The 14,749-nt window shown below is 42.9% G+C and overlaps 1 protein-coding gene across 4 annotated transcripts in view; it reads left to right on the forward strand.

Annotated features, from left to right (window-relative positions):
* COL4A4 (collagen type IV alpha 4 chain) overlaps nucleotides 1-14,749 on the forward strand; it is a 146,156-nt gene that overhangs the window by 87,289 nt on the left and 44,118 nt on the right. For all 4 annotated transcript variants that reach the window (XM_043909826.1, XM_043909822.1, XM_043909825.1 and 1 more), the window contains exons 27-34: nucleotides 1,346-1,453; nucleotides 1,928-2,146; nucleotides 4,067-4,228; nucleotides 6,568-6,738; nucleotides 8,161-8,304; nucleotides 10,597-10,704; nucleotides 12,137-12,318; nucleotides 13,172-13,235. In XM_043909826.1, the coding sequence (XP_043765761.1) occupies nucleotides 1,346-1,453; nucleotides 1,928-2,146; nucleotides 4,067-4,228; nucleotides 6,568-6,738; nucleotides 8,161-8,304; nucleotides 10,597-10,704; nucleotides 12,137-12,318; nucleotides 13,172-13,235 (1,158 nt within the window). The remainder of the gene's footprint in view (nucleotides 1-1,345; nucleotides 1,454-1,927; nucleotides 2,147-4,066; nucleotides 4,229-6,567; nucleotides 6,739-8,160; nucleotides 8,305-10,596; nucleotides 10,705-12,136; nucleotides 12,319-13,171; nucleotides 13,236-14,749) is intronic.

Genomic DNA, 14,749 nt, shown 5'->3' on the forward strand with positions numbered 1-14,749 from the left:
ATCTGCAACACCTACCTCTGTGGTGCCAGGGTATGCCCTGCTCCTGTGGCTGCAGAAATGTAAGAGGGTGGCGTCCAGCTTCACTGGCACTCCTCACACCTCTCATTGCTTCATGGTGTTAGCGAGGATCCTTTTGGCCAAAGCAAGTCATATGACCAAGCCCCAGATCAAAGTGTGGGACATACAGGCCACCCACCACAAGACGGTAGCTTGTGGAGGTGTAATTTTGTGTCTGTGGAGTGAAGAACTGTTGGTTGATTCACTGAATGCTCATTTTCACATAGTGCTGTCATGGATAGGTGTGTTTGGCACTCAGTTGTATCCGACTCTTTGTGATCCCATGAATCGTAGCCTGCCAGGCTCCTCTGTCCATGGGATTCTCCAGGCAAGAATACTGGAGTGGGTAGCCGTTCTTTTTCCAGGGGATCATCCTGACCTGGGGATCAAACCTGGGTCTCCCACATTGCAGGCAGATTCTTTACCTTCTGAGCCACCAGGGAAGCCCCTATGGATGGATAAAAAAATGCGTATGATTACTTTCAGCAGCTTCAGCCTCAAGGGAAGTGAACACTCAGTTTCAGTTAGCAGTTGTTAACTCCTTTGAAATCCATAATTTATAAGTTATTTTAGCTAAGATAGCTCCTAGCAAGAAATCACAGAAAGTTTAAAAAAACTCAATTCCTTTTGCAGGTACTTGTTGCCTGTACTTCATATAAGGGCAAATGTAGTAAATGCAGGGAAATAGATTTGGTCTTTATTCTGGTGTTTTCTCATCAAGCTACACACTGGCCACCACCTCTGTCCTCTTAGAAGGAAGGTTGTACTCGTGTATTTGTGTTTGAGACTCAGCGCGGGAAGGTACCAAAAGGTTCATCTGAATGGTGGTGTAAATTCTTTACTGTATGGCTTCTGAGAAAGTAACTTAATACACATCTCTGTGAAATACTCGTTGGAAGCACATGACATAAAATGATTATATAAATATGGCTAGGGCTTCCCTGGTGGCTCAGTGGTAATCAATCTGCCTGCAATGCAGGAGACACAGGAGATGTGGGTTTGATTCCTGGGTTGGGAAGATCCCCTGGAGGAGGGCATGGTAACCCACTCCAGTGTTCTTGCTGGGAAAATCCCATAGAGAGAGGAGCCTGGGGGCTACAGTCCACAGGGTCACAGAGTCGGACTCAACTGAGCAACTGATCAGGCACACGCAGGCAACACTTTTACTTCCATAAAGTGAAAATATCCTAAAAAAGATTTAACATAGTTTGTTTTTTTTTTAAGTCATCTTATTTTGTTCTCATTTGCTTTGTGTTTTATCGAGTCTGTGTTTGTTGTTATTGTTTAGGTCCAAAGGGACTTCCAGGTCATCGGGGTGCTCCTGGGCTGAGGTGTCTGGATGGGCAAAAGGGTCAACGTGGCAAACCAGGAATCTCAGAAAGACCTGGTCCACCTGGTAAATAAGAGCTTTTTGTTTAGAAATGTCTGGATACCTCTAAACTGGATGATCACAGTCAGCAAATGGCCCAGGGATCCCTACGTGACTGGGGGATGGGTTTTTTTTTTTAATACATTAAGCACTTAGCTATGTTTTGATAACTTCTGGGTTATACTTTTGTGACTTTTCAGGGCTCCTTAAGCCTGGAGCATGAGTTATAGGCTATTATTGGTCTATGTTGTTGGAAACTGCTCAGTCTAGACAGTTTGCCAGTAAATGAAAGCAATATGGAAATATCATTGGCTTATAGGAAACACAGTTACAATTTTTCAACAACAAAAAACCCCAATATTGCCTATTAAGTTACCCTTTAATTTTAGTAAGTACCCCTGTATTTTAAAATAATGTGTTTTTAATTGAAGTAGTATGCTTACACATGTGTTGGTTTTATATCTGTACGTGTAAAAATTTAAACACTTTTCTGTTGGGTAGGTTTCCGTGGTGATACAGGAGAACCAGGTTTGGGAGGTGAAAAGGGGTCCTCCCCTCTTGGGCCCCCAGGCGCTCCAGGTTCACCTGGAGTGAATGGTCAGAAAGGACCCCCAGGAGATCCTGCTATCGGCTATCCAGGACTCCCGGGAAAGAGTGGTCTTCCAGGAGCACCAGGGTCCAAAGGACTCAGAGGCGGTGTCGGGCGTCCAGGGACCACAGGTATGAGGGCTGCACTGTCCCCTCGGTCCATAAAGCTAAGTCCCTAAACAGGTCCCTGAGGAATGTCTAGATTGTCTCGCCTTAAAAATCTAGAATGTTAAATGTTCAGTCGAGCATCTTCCCTCATCTATGGGCAGTGGTTACGTTTCTAATAACCTGCATCCCCAGAGTTGCCTCTGCATTTTATTTGTTGTTTTACTGTGGCTCAGTCAGTTCAATCTGATCCAGTGGCTACCAGATGTCCTCCTGCTTTGGACTCAGGACAGTATGTGAGTGCTGAGGAGTAGGAGCCCTGTGACCCTCCCACTGCCCTTGCCCGACTGAGAGAGGGCAGGACAGGATGCCAGCAGATGCTGTATTAGGTGGGCAGGTGACAGGCTGGAGGGACTTTCATTCCAGCAGGCTACCGGGCAGGGCAGAGAAACTGAAGACGGGGAGATGGCCCCTGGCACTGATTCACATTCTTTTCTGAAATCACTTTGGATTCTTCAGGATCCCCAGCAGAGGCTTTCAGATTTTAATGTACTTAAAAATAACCCAGGGTGGGGGTCATTAACATCATTGTCTTCTGGGCCCCAGTCTCAGAAATTGTGATTCATTGCATCAGAATTGCATGGAACCCAGCAGTCTGAACTTTAGCCCCTGAAGCCTGGTGACCAAAAGTGGACCACAGATCAGACTTTCACACACACCCTTCTAGTTCTTTTCTTACAATGGACGGGCCTGTATTTAATAGGTACCCAGGATAGTACTATATAACAGTGCAGGGAAGACAGGGGGCCGGTGAATAATCCACATTTTTTGTCCTCGGGGAGCTTATTCAATAGTTTGTATATAAACCAGAAACATTCATAAACAGAGACCCATTTAATTGGAACAGAACAAGATAATACATTATGTGAGTCAATGAAAATAATTTTGACCCAGTAATCCCACTGTCTCACTTTTGAGATGTATTTAAGGCATGTGTTCAACAGAATGTGAAAGTTAATATGAAAATACTGTTGTAGTATTATCCACAATAGGGGAACAATTGAAAACAGTAAAGTAATATATATACATGCTCACAAAGGAATACTACTCAGCTATAACAATTAATGTAAAGAATCTGCTTGCCAAGCAGGAGATGCAGGAGACATGGGTTTGATTCCTGAGTTGAAGATCCCTTGGAGAAGGAAATGCAACCCACTCCAGTGTGCTTGCCTGGAGAATCCCAGAGACAGAGGGACCTTGCAGGCTACATTCTGTGTGGTTGCAGAAGAGTCGGACACGACTTAGCAACTGAACAGCATTACAATTAAAATTATATCTGTAAAGATTACAATAAAATGGAAAATATTTGCGTATTAACTTGCAATATAAAATAATCCAACAACTGAAAGTGCTCTGTGATTACTATTTAAAAAATGCAAACACATGAACCAAAATACAATGAGAACATGAAACAATAAAATAGATTTTTAGGTTAGAGTACAGACTTTTTACCCCTCCTGAAAATTATGGTGTTGTCTTCTCAATATATAAAACTTTGAGAATTCCTGTGATGAAATCACTTACAAAATGCAAATTCAGACAATGTACACAGGGTGTGTAAGCAGTGTGGAGATTTGGTATAGGGGCCATTGCAATGTTAGAGGTTAATTAAAATCAGGAAGAGCTACATTTTTTTAAAAAATTTGCATAAGCAACTTCTGTATTGTCTGCATAACCTTACCAAGTAATTCTCATAGACAGGCATAGTTTTTGGGTGTACTTGGAGCTCACTATAATCTATGACAAGAAAATGCATTCAGAGGCGTAACTCATTGGAGCCCTGAGTCAGGATCAAAATGTTTACCTCCAATACTGATCCACATGAACACCATCGTAGGCCATCTGTATGGTTTATGTCCTGAGTATCACAATGAACTGTCATTTCAGGGCCAGCTGGCATGCCCGGATTTCCAGGTCTCCAAGGTCCCAAAGGCCGAGAGGGAAATGCTGGGTTTCCAGGGATCCCAGGCCCACCTGGTCACTCCTGTGAAAGAGGTGCTCCAGGGATCCCAGGGCAACCGGGGCTCCCCGGGACTCCAGGCAGTCCAGGTAAGCATTGGCAGGTGTCAAGAACTGCGACAAGTATGGGATGTACCTACTTACAAAGGAATAACCTCACTTGTTCTTTTGTGGGTGCTGACAGGAGCAAGACTCTTGGGTCAAGGACATTATTATTCACAGCACAGCAAGTAGCATGAGCTTCTTGTTGGTGACATTCCCCCGTGTCACCCAAGTCTCTCAGGTGTGATCTAAGATGGGCCAGTGGATGTTGCATACATGATGGATTGCAGTTTCTGAGCCTGGGTTACTATGGCTGTATAGTAACACATTACTGATTGGAGATATATTAATACATTTTTAGAGAGTGATTACAATTAACATCACCATGTGAAGTTGTTAGAGCTTAAAATGATCAAGAGTTCATTATACAATTTATTGCCATTATCATTCACATTATCCTGTTAGGTTTTTGTTCTAACCTAGTGTATTTTATAAACCGAAGTTTATTACCATAAAATTTTAAAAATTAAAGCATTGCAAAAATTTTGACTGAAGAAGAATTTTTTGGTGAATTTTATACAGATGCTTTATCTGATTGCCCATGTTACATATATAGTAGTTTCTCAGAAGATGATAGTTCTTCAGAATATAGTTCTGATTCAGACAATACGAATATTAGGCCAACAAAAAGACAAAAAACCTTAGTGACTGATTCTGACATGGCAAGTGAAACTAAAACTCATGGTACCAATACATGGTACATGGTATTACAGGTGTGTCAGATGTAACTGGGGCTTCTCCAAAGGTTCAGCAGGTAAAGAGTCCACCTGCAAGGTAGGAGACACAGGAGACATGCGGGTTTGATTCCTGGGTCTCGCCTCGGGGAAGGCATGGCAACCCACTCCAGCATTCTTGCCTGGGAAATCCCATGGACTGAGGAGCCTGGTGGGCTAGAGTCGATGGAGTTGAAGAGTTGGACACGACTGAGCGACTAAGCACACATGGACTGAAATAGCCAGCAAAGTGTTAGCGAAATAGCAGAATTAATTTTTGGCCAGCCAAGATAAAAATCACTGGGCCACAGGCGTTAGTTCCTGCAAAAATCCTCTGGTCAATAATGAGGTAACCTGCATGACAGCCTGCTCTTCTCACCAGAAAGAAAGTGAAAGTGTTAAAGTGTTAGTGGCTCAGTTGTGTTTGACTCTTTGCGACCCCATGGACTGTAGCCTGCCAGGCTCCTGTGTCCATGGGGTTTTCCTGACAAGAATACTGGAGTGGGTTGCCATGGCTTCCTTTGGGGATCTACCTGACCCAGGAATCAAACCCACATCTCCTGTGTCTCCTGCATTGCAGGCAGATTGATTGCCACTGAGCCACCAGGGAAGCCCCAGTTTTCTTCACAGTTCAGTTCAGTTCAGTTCAGTCGCTCAGTCATGTCCGACTCTTTGCGACCCCACGAACCGCAGCACGCCAGGCCTCCCTGTCCATCACCAACTCCCGGAGTCCACCCAAACCCATGTCCATTGAGTCGGTGATGCCATCCAACCATCTCATCCTCTGTCGTCCCCTTCTCCTGCCCTCAATCTTTCCCAGCATCAGGGTCTTTTCCAATGAGTCAGCTCTTCCCATCAGTTTCTTCACAGGGGAGGTACTAAATCATGTCAAGGCTGCTCACTGCCAATGCAACCTTGAGAATATTCCAGATAAGGGTGAGTCCAGACTCTGTGTTCTTAGCACACCCAGCAAGATATCATAGGAGCTCAAAGACCCATGAAAAACTCTCTCTCAACACAGGGGTACCAGGGGGCTATTTCCAATGGGATCTTTATTTCATCATTCAGATTGTCATCTATTATTTAGATCCTAATGGCATCTATCCAAAACCAGGAATATGCCTTCTTGAAGGAGCCAAATGAGATGGGAGCAAACTGTGCCACTAGAGCTTTATTTTTACCACCGTAATACTAGATGACGTTGCTGTTTCCTATAGTTCTCTCATTACAGTAAACAGCTTGACCAAAATTCACTTGGCGGTAGCTTCAAAAAGCACCTGGAATGTTTTCTTCTGTTAGTTCCCACCCTCGCCTCACCCTAGAGTAAATATAAATTCTTTACCCTTATCCATTTTCCATTTTAAAAGACTCCTTATAATGCATCTCAACAGGGAAATATTTACTTAAATAATCTGCCTTTCTTTTTATAGCAGCCAGAAAAATATAACCTTAAACTGATGGAAAGTTGCTACTGTTATTTTAGCTGATAAGTATTGTTTACTTGGCCATAGATACACAATTGAAGTTACTCTGGATTTTTTTTTTTCCTGCTCATGTGTGAAGCCGGTTCTCAGTCTTCATGCCTCGTTGTCACTGCTGTTTGTCACATCACAGGTGCCCCAGGATGGAAAGGACAGCGAGGGGACATGGGGCCTCTGGGACCTGCTGGAATGAAGGGCCTCCCTGGAGTCCCTGGATGGCCAGGCGCAGATGGAACCCCAGGTCTTCCAGGGCTCCCAGGCCCCACTGGAGACGATGGGCTACCTGGTCTTCCAGGCCCAAAGGGTGTGTATTGCTTTTCCAATATTTCTCTTAGTTTGTAATAAATCCCTTAGTTTATAAAATCCACTGCCAGGTGAAGACTACTCTTGTACATGTGACTTTACTGTAGGATTTAACTGGTCTATTGAAGGTGAAAGTGCAAGTCATTCAGTCATGTTGGACTCTTTGTGACCCCGTGGACTATACAGTCCATGGAATGAATTCTCCAGGCCATAATACTGGAGTGGGTAGCCTTTCCCTTCTCTAGGGTATCTTCCCAACCCAGGGATCAAACCCAGGTCTCCCACATTGCAGGCAGATGCTTTACCAGCTGAACCACCAGGGAAGCCCAAGAATACTGGAGTGGGTAGCCTATCCCTTCTCCAGCAGATCTTCTGGACCCAGGAAACAGCCTGACTGGTCTGTTAGCCTGGCTTTATCATTTCCCATGGGGCTCCTTCCTTCTTCGTGTCCTCTGTATTGTGATTTTCAGGGGCAGAATGTTTTGGTTTAAGTTAATGGGAAAAAGGGGTGTGGTGGAGTTAGGTATACAGAACCCATAAACACTTCTGCCCAAAGGACCGGGGGTCCTGATAGAGAGTGGGGTCAGGGCAGGTGTGCATCCGCCCTGGACGGGCCCCAAAACTCCACCCCGCCTCCCCCAGGCCCAGTTCCCTTGAAGTTTATGGAGTTGGAACTCAGAAGTATAAGAGCCTACAGTTGAGATCTGTGGGGCAGAAAACTGAAGCTTGTGTAGGACAGCATGGCTGTTACAGGTGTGAGGTTGATAGTGGTTGAGCACAAGCTCAGAGCTGAGGCAAGTTCGGATCTCTAAGTGGATGGCCAGAAACACAGATAGGGACTTCCCTGGGGGTCCAGTGGTTCCCACTTCACTTCACAATGCAGGGGTGGAGATCTGATCCCTGGTGAGGGAGCTAGGATCTCACATGCCTTGTGGCCAAAAAAGCACAAGACCTAAAACAGAAGCAACGTTGTAACAAATTCAATATAAGACTTTAGAAATGGTCCCCATCCAGCTTCCTTGGTGGCTCAGTGGTGAATCCACCTGCCAGTGCGGGAGACACAGGTTTGATCTCTGATCGGAGAAGATCCCACACGCCGGGGCCTTTCAACTGACTGAGCATGCGCTGTTGAGTCTGGGAGCCACGACTACTGAACTCACATGCCGCAACTATGGAAGCCTTAGCACCCGAGAGCCTGTGCTTCACAATGAGAAGCCTAAGCGCCACAACAAAGAGTAGCTCCTGTTCTTCGCAACTAGAGACAAGCCCACTCTGCAAGGAAGACCCATCACAGCCTAAATAAATAAATAACAAAAAATGCTCCTCATCAAAAATCTTAAAAAAAGGAAAGAAAGAAACACAGTTCCAGGAACCATACTAGCCTATAAAACTTTCCCTAAATTTTCATGTTCTCATTCATCAGGACCCCAGGGGCTGCCTGGCTTCCTGGGTTTTCCAGGAGAGAGAGGAAAACCTGGTCAGGATGGACACCCTGGCAGAAAGGGAGAACACGGAGAGAAGGGTTGGCCTGGCTTCCCGGGAGACCGAGGACTGAAAGGTGGCAAAGGTAACAGCTAACAGCCTCTTGATGCAACACAGGATGTTTTTAGTCTTTGGCCAGAAACTGTAAGTACAATCCCTGAAAAATAAAATGGATCCTTCTGCCACTTAGATTCTGCTCCTTCTGAATCTGTGGTGTTTGTTTTAGGATTTTAAACAAAATTAGTTTTCCTTACCTCTCAGTCTTATCACATATGACTGTGGTAAGTGAATTGTTCTATTAACAGAGAAAATTAACAAGGGCTTTGATGGGTAGCTTTTGGGTTTCAGAAAACCTTCTCACCTTTTGGGAATGGGGTGCAAGCAGGGCTCCTGGCCCCCAAATCCTGCTTCAAGTTTTTTTAATGAAAACAAGCAAGCAAACAAACCAGTTTTTTGTTTAAAGCCAGATATAAATATTTTAGCCTTTGCAGACCCTATGGTCTCTGTTGAAATTATGCAACTCGGCATTTAGAGCACAAAACCAGCCTGAGACAAGTAAACAAAAAAACATAGCCGTGTTCCAGTAAAATTTATTTATGGACACTGAAGTTGGAACTTCATTTAATTTCACATGTCATTTTATTCTTCTTATTTTGAGTCCCCTCCCCCAGTGATTAACATTGTGAAATCATTCAGGGCTCACAGATTATATAAAAACTGACAGCAGGCAGAATTTGGCTCTTGGGCCATAGCCTGCTGACCATTCAACTATTTGAGTATGCTTTCATCTGGGCTGTGAATTGCATCCCTCCCAAGCTTTATTTTAAAAAAGAGTTTTCACTATTATTAAAAAAAAAGTTTCAAGACCACTGGTGTCAGGGTTCTGTGCCCATTCTTGTTAAATATTTACCTTGATCTCTTAGCCAAAGAGGCTGCAGAGAGTGAAGGTACAAATTCATTTCCACTGTTAAGAATGAAGGCTTGACAATTTCTAAAAACAAAAATTTTTGTCTTTAAAACCCTTTGGGCAAATAGCCTCATACTTTATTCAAATTTCTTTTAGTTGATTGATTATAATATTATTTTTTGTTTTACTAGCCTGTAAATTATTTATGTAGAATCAAGGAATGAAAGAGTCATTCTCTGCTAGCTTAGATAAGTGATGTTTGCTGTGCTATTATGCTACTATATAATTATCTCACTAAAAATATTTAAAATTGGGTTAATGCCAATGATGTGCTGGTAGGCTGGCTCTCAAATAAAATTTTTTTAAAATGCCCAGATCTGTAGTGTTTGCAAATACTCCCACCATGACTGATTTAAAACAACCAGTGGTTTAGCAACTAGTTTACAAAATTCTTGACTTGTTAGTAAGTGACTCTCGCCAAGCTGGGATGAGCCCACTCCAGCCCACATCTACCACTGGCCAGTGCTTGCCCAAACGAGGAGAAATATCGTCCACCCCTCCTACCTTTTAGAATTCTCTATGTGGAGAACCAAATTAATTGTCCGTTCTTTTAATGTAAGAGAAAATTGGAGGGTAGTTAGGAAGGGGAAAATGGGGAACTGGAAAATGTGAGATGGACAATTTAAAATTTACAGGATAAAGAGATGTATTTTAGACCTGGAACTTTTCAAGCCTTTTTTCACTGAGACCAGTTTGCTTGAGTTTAGCAAACATTCCCCGAGCACTCAGTGTACAGTAAGTCCCCTGCACACGAATCTTCAAGTTGTGAACCTTCAAAGATGCAAACATGCGTTCCACCAATGTCAGGCATGAGTGAAACTGCACCTCGCCCTCTGTCTCCTATTGCTGACGATCCTTCAGCTCTGCCATCTCCCACCTCCTGTCCCTCTTCTAGTCAGTAACTCTTCTTGCTTGTTCACTCGATGCCAGCCCCTGTATGCAGCTATTGTAAGGTACTACTTTATTTTTCAAGATCCTCTATTATAAGATTAAAAATTTTTTTGTGTGTGTTTTATATATTATTTGTGTAAAAAATATTATAAACCTATTACAGTGTAGTACTATATAAGCCAGCTATGTTAGTAGGGAACCTAGGCTAACTTTGTTGTGCTTACAAACAAATTGGACTTACAGACGCACTCTAGGAACATAACCCATTCATAGGTAGGGACTTACTATATATCAGACACCGTTGCTGGACAAGGTGGGAGAGGAGTGTAAAAGGCGTGGACCTCCCTTTATGCAGTCAATCAACAATGTTGATACCATGCAGTCTATGAACATAAATACAGTTTCAGTTGAATGAGAATCTGCAAACTGGATGTGAAGAGCCACAAAGGAATAATCACATGTCTGATGCTTCTTAAACAGTCATAATTTGTTTCGCTCTTATGTAATTAATATCTAAAGGAGCAAGAGGACCCCCGGGAGATGAAGGAGAAATGGATATTATTTCTAAGAAGGGGGAAACTGGAGAACCTGGACCTTCCGGGGATGGTGGATTCCCAGGAGAAAATGGTAAATGCTTATGTTTTTTAACCATACCAAGTAAGTTAAGTTCTTTACAGGTCATTCAAACAAGCATGTATATTAGACAACTTTTGCAAGGAAACTGTAATACAGAGTTTAGGAAAGTTCATTCTTTAGATAAAAATAAAAATACATGCTTAGGAATCTCCCTCATGGTACTTTTTTTTCCATGTTAGAACTTAGCTGTAGTTCATATGTGTTTAGGGGCTTCGCTGGTGGCTCAGTGATAAAGAATCCGCCTGCCAGTGCAGGAGACACAGGTTCAATCCCTGATCCGGGAAGATCCCATGTACTGTGGAACAATTAAGCCCATGTACCTGCAGAATAAAAAAGAAACAGATTTGGATATTCCAAATGAGAATCAGTTCAAACAGATACTTGAAACACTGGTTCCATGTTTAAAGTGTTCCTGGTTTGAGCTTCCCTGGTGGCTCAGACAGTAAAGAATCTGCCTGCAGTGCAGGAGACCCAGGTTCAATCCCTGGCTCAGGAAGATCCCCTGGAGAAGAGAATGGCAACCCACTCCAGTATTCTTGCCTGGAGAATCCCATGGACAGAGGAGCCTGGTGGGCTACACTCCATGGGGTTGCAAAGAGGCGGACACAACTGAGTGACTAACACTTTCATTAAAACGAATAGCACAGTGACTATCCAGAATTTCAAGCACAAAAGGTGCTACTCGGTCTTCAGTGGGCATCCCTGGGGGCCCTTGTTAAAATGCAGTTACTGAGTCAGCAGGTCTGGATTTCTAACATGCTCCTTGAGGCCTGCGCTCCTGGCCCTCAGATACACTGCAGAGCAAGTGGTTTGATGGCAAGTTTGTGTTCCCCATCCCTGGTTTAGACCTGATCTGTGTGAGATCTGGGTTCTTCTTTAACTAGTTGTTAGAGGATGAATGTTTTAACTTCTATGGGTAAGTCCTTCCTCATCTGTAAAATAAGCGTGTTATAATAAAGCAAGTGATGCTGGAATAAATAAAGCATCCTTCTCTGGGATAGCCCTGGGATTCTTTATGGAGGAATCCTTTTTACGGTGAGATCATAGAAGCCAGAAACCCTTGTGATATGGTTTAGGGCAGGAATTAGTAGTCTTAATTCCTAGGACATGGCTTCATCTCCTGTATGCTTAGTCAATCAGTTGTGTCCGACTCTGCAACCCCATGGACTGCACCCTGCCAGGCTCCTCTATCCATGGGGATTTTCCAGGCAAGAATACTGGAGTGGGTTGCCATGCCCTCCTCCAGGGGATCTTCCCAGCACAGGATCAAACCCTGGTCTCCCACATTGCAGCTAGATTTTTTACCATATGAGCCACCAGGGAAGCCCTCATCTCCTATAAGTAGGACCAAAGACCTGTTTTCTAACTATCACCCAGCCCCAAATTTCCTCCAGGAGGTCTGTAATTCTTCCAACTCCATCAGGTGATAAAGGTCATCCTGGGATGCAAGGAAGGAGAGGAGAGCCAGGAAGCTATGGACCACCTGGATTTCACCCTGGGGAGCCCGGGAGAAATGGGCAGCCAGGGCATCCTGGACCCCCAGGCCCTCCGGGCTCACCTGGGCTGAGAGGGGTCGGTGGTTTTCCAGGATTTCCGGGTGACCAGGTAAGCAGCTGCTGTCTTGGAAGGAAAGAAATAGTAAAACCTTTCGCCCTGGGGATGCCCATTAGGCATCTTACTTTGCCAGTGTATGTCAGGGTCCTTTCAACAGCTTTTAGAATATAAGTTGGTCGAGAGAAGAATGGAGACTCTGGAAGGCCATGATGTAACTAATTTCTGGCCAGTGCTCACGCCTGGTTCCAGTGACAAGTCACTTACTCCACATACTACTCCTTCTTTGTTTAAACAGCTTCATAGAGACTTGCCTCAGGATTGCTGGTACATCAGATTAAACAGTCATGTGAAAAATGACCCAAATTCTGATTTCAAAGCCTTCCTATCCAATGGCAGACATCATAGATTTTGTTGTAAATATTTTTTATCTTTACAATCATGAGCAAAATACCCCAGGAAGTACAACTGCAGGAGCCTACCTTACAACTTCTGGATAATGTATAACATACTTTGCTACTCATTTTTGGAGTAAAATAGATTTTTAAAGCTTTGGGTATGAACTACTTTTTTTTTTTAACTACTTTATAATAATATTTTATTTGGTATCAGTTCGTTCATTCAAAGCTTCAAGTTCAAATGATGTGATGCAATTACTGTTTTACAATCAAATATAGAGAACTGGATACCTCCTGTTGGTATTGCTAATTCTGGAAGCATTTTGTCAGCTTTTTACAAACTGGATGCATGCAGTGATATGCTTGTGATGCATTTCCAATTTTCTTTACCACAGCAAATCATAAAAGCCTAATTTGTTATAGAAAATGATAACTGGGTCATATTAAGAGTGTGTCATTTCTATCTGAAATTCAGTTAAAGTCTTACTTCTGTTTCATTAAACTATCAGGGTGAGCCAGGTTCTCCAGGCTGCCCGGGACCTTCAGGAATTGATGGTACAAGAGGACCTAAAGGTATGGCTTGGAAATACAGTAGCCATCCACCAAGCTCATAGTCCTGGGTGTTTGTAACATTGTGAGCAAGTACCTTTGGCATGAAAAGCAAAGTGTATCAAACGGCAACATTTAAAGAGTTCTTCACAGACTCTACTAGACAGTCAGATAAGACCTCCATCATCTGTATTTGTCATTCAGATCCAATGGTGCTGTGTAGAAAACATGTCCGCGTGCTTGGTAGGAGTCTTCAGAGCCGTTCTAGTGACTGCAGCTCCGTGAGTGACAGCTCACATTGGAGGCCCATGTCGCATGCCCCTGAGGAACCAGTGTCGCTTCTAAAAACTGCATGGGTACAGCTTTTAGGGGCTCAGTCACAAGAGTCATGGTAGACAGAGAAAGCCACAGCCTTGGCTTCTCACCAAGGGGTAATAGTTCACTAAGAACTCCTGGGCCAAGTGTAATTTACAATTGAGATTTTTTACCGTAAGCCAAAGGTCAGCAAATGTCTTTTTGACAGAGGGCCGGATCATAAATATCTTTAGCTGCGTGAGCTCTGCTGCAACAACAGTATATGAAAACACAGCAAGCATGAAAACAAAGGGGTATAGCTGTGTTCCAATAAAACTTTATTTACAAAAGTCTGCAGGCTGCATTTGGCCTCACAGGCCTTAGTTTAATTTATGCCAGAGACAGTGTTGCCTTGTAACACAACTTACATTCTACCTTTATCAGGTTTCCAGGAAAATAGGAATAGAAATTTAACCCCAGGTTAAAAATGTCCTTAGAAATAGAGGTTTCATTAACTCTTTATGCAGATAAACAAACAAACAAAAATCAGGCTATCTTAAATTGCAATGTTTACACACAAGCTTTAATATTTTTACTATTTTTGTGTATCATTGGGTTAATATTTTTCTTTAAATCTATTTTAAAATGATTCACCTTTTTAACCTTAGCCTTACCCTATCTGTGAATTTACAGGCTTAATGTACAGTTATGTTTTATTTTAATATAGGTTAAAATAAATAACCCTGAAATGTGAAACAGTGATTATTGAGCTGCCTAAAAATCTTCTCCCTTACTACCATTGAAACATGCTTTTTACTTTGAGAGACACTCCATAAATAATGGGATAATTGCTATATGAAAAAAATGAACTCTGCACCCTTACTTATTCAGAAAAAGTAATTTAGACCTCCTCTTCAGAAATACTTACAAATAGGAAAGTTTTCATATTTGATTTTGACATTGTATAGCTTCAGTGCTCAGAACACACTCCTCGTCTTTTCTTCTATTCATCTATGCATTTATTATAGATGTTTCGCCTCTCTCAAAGAACAAACCTATTTCTTCTCATTTCCTTCCTCCTTGCATTTGGCCATCTTTTCCAGAAAATGAAGTACAATGAAGATACTGAAGTAAAAGCTGTCTCGTGGAGCCCACAAATAAGAGCTATAGTTCTGTGGGACCACAGTCTGATGGAACCTACCCCTCAGGCAATCCATAGTTTTTTCTCTTGAGACTTGTCTTCA

This window comes from Cervus elaphus, chromosome 8, assembly GCF_910594005.1.
Source record: "Cervus elaphus chromosome 8, mCerEla1.1, whole genome shotgun sequence".
Taxonomy (NCBI): Eukaryota; Metazoa; Chordata; class Mammalia; order Artiodactyla; family Cervidae; genus Cervus; species Cervus elaphus.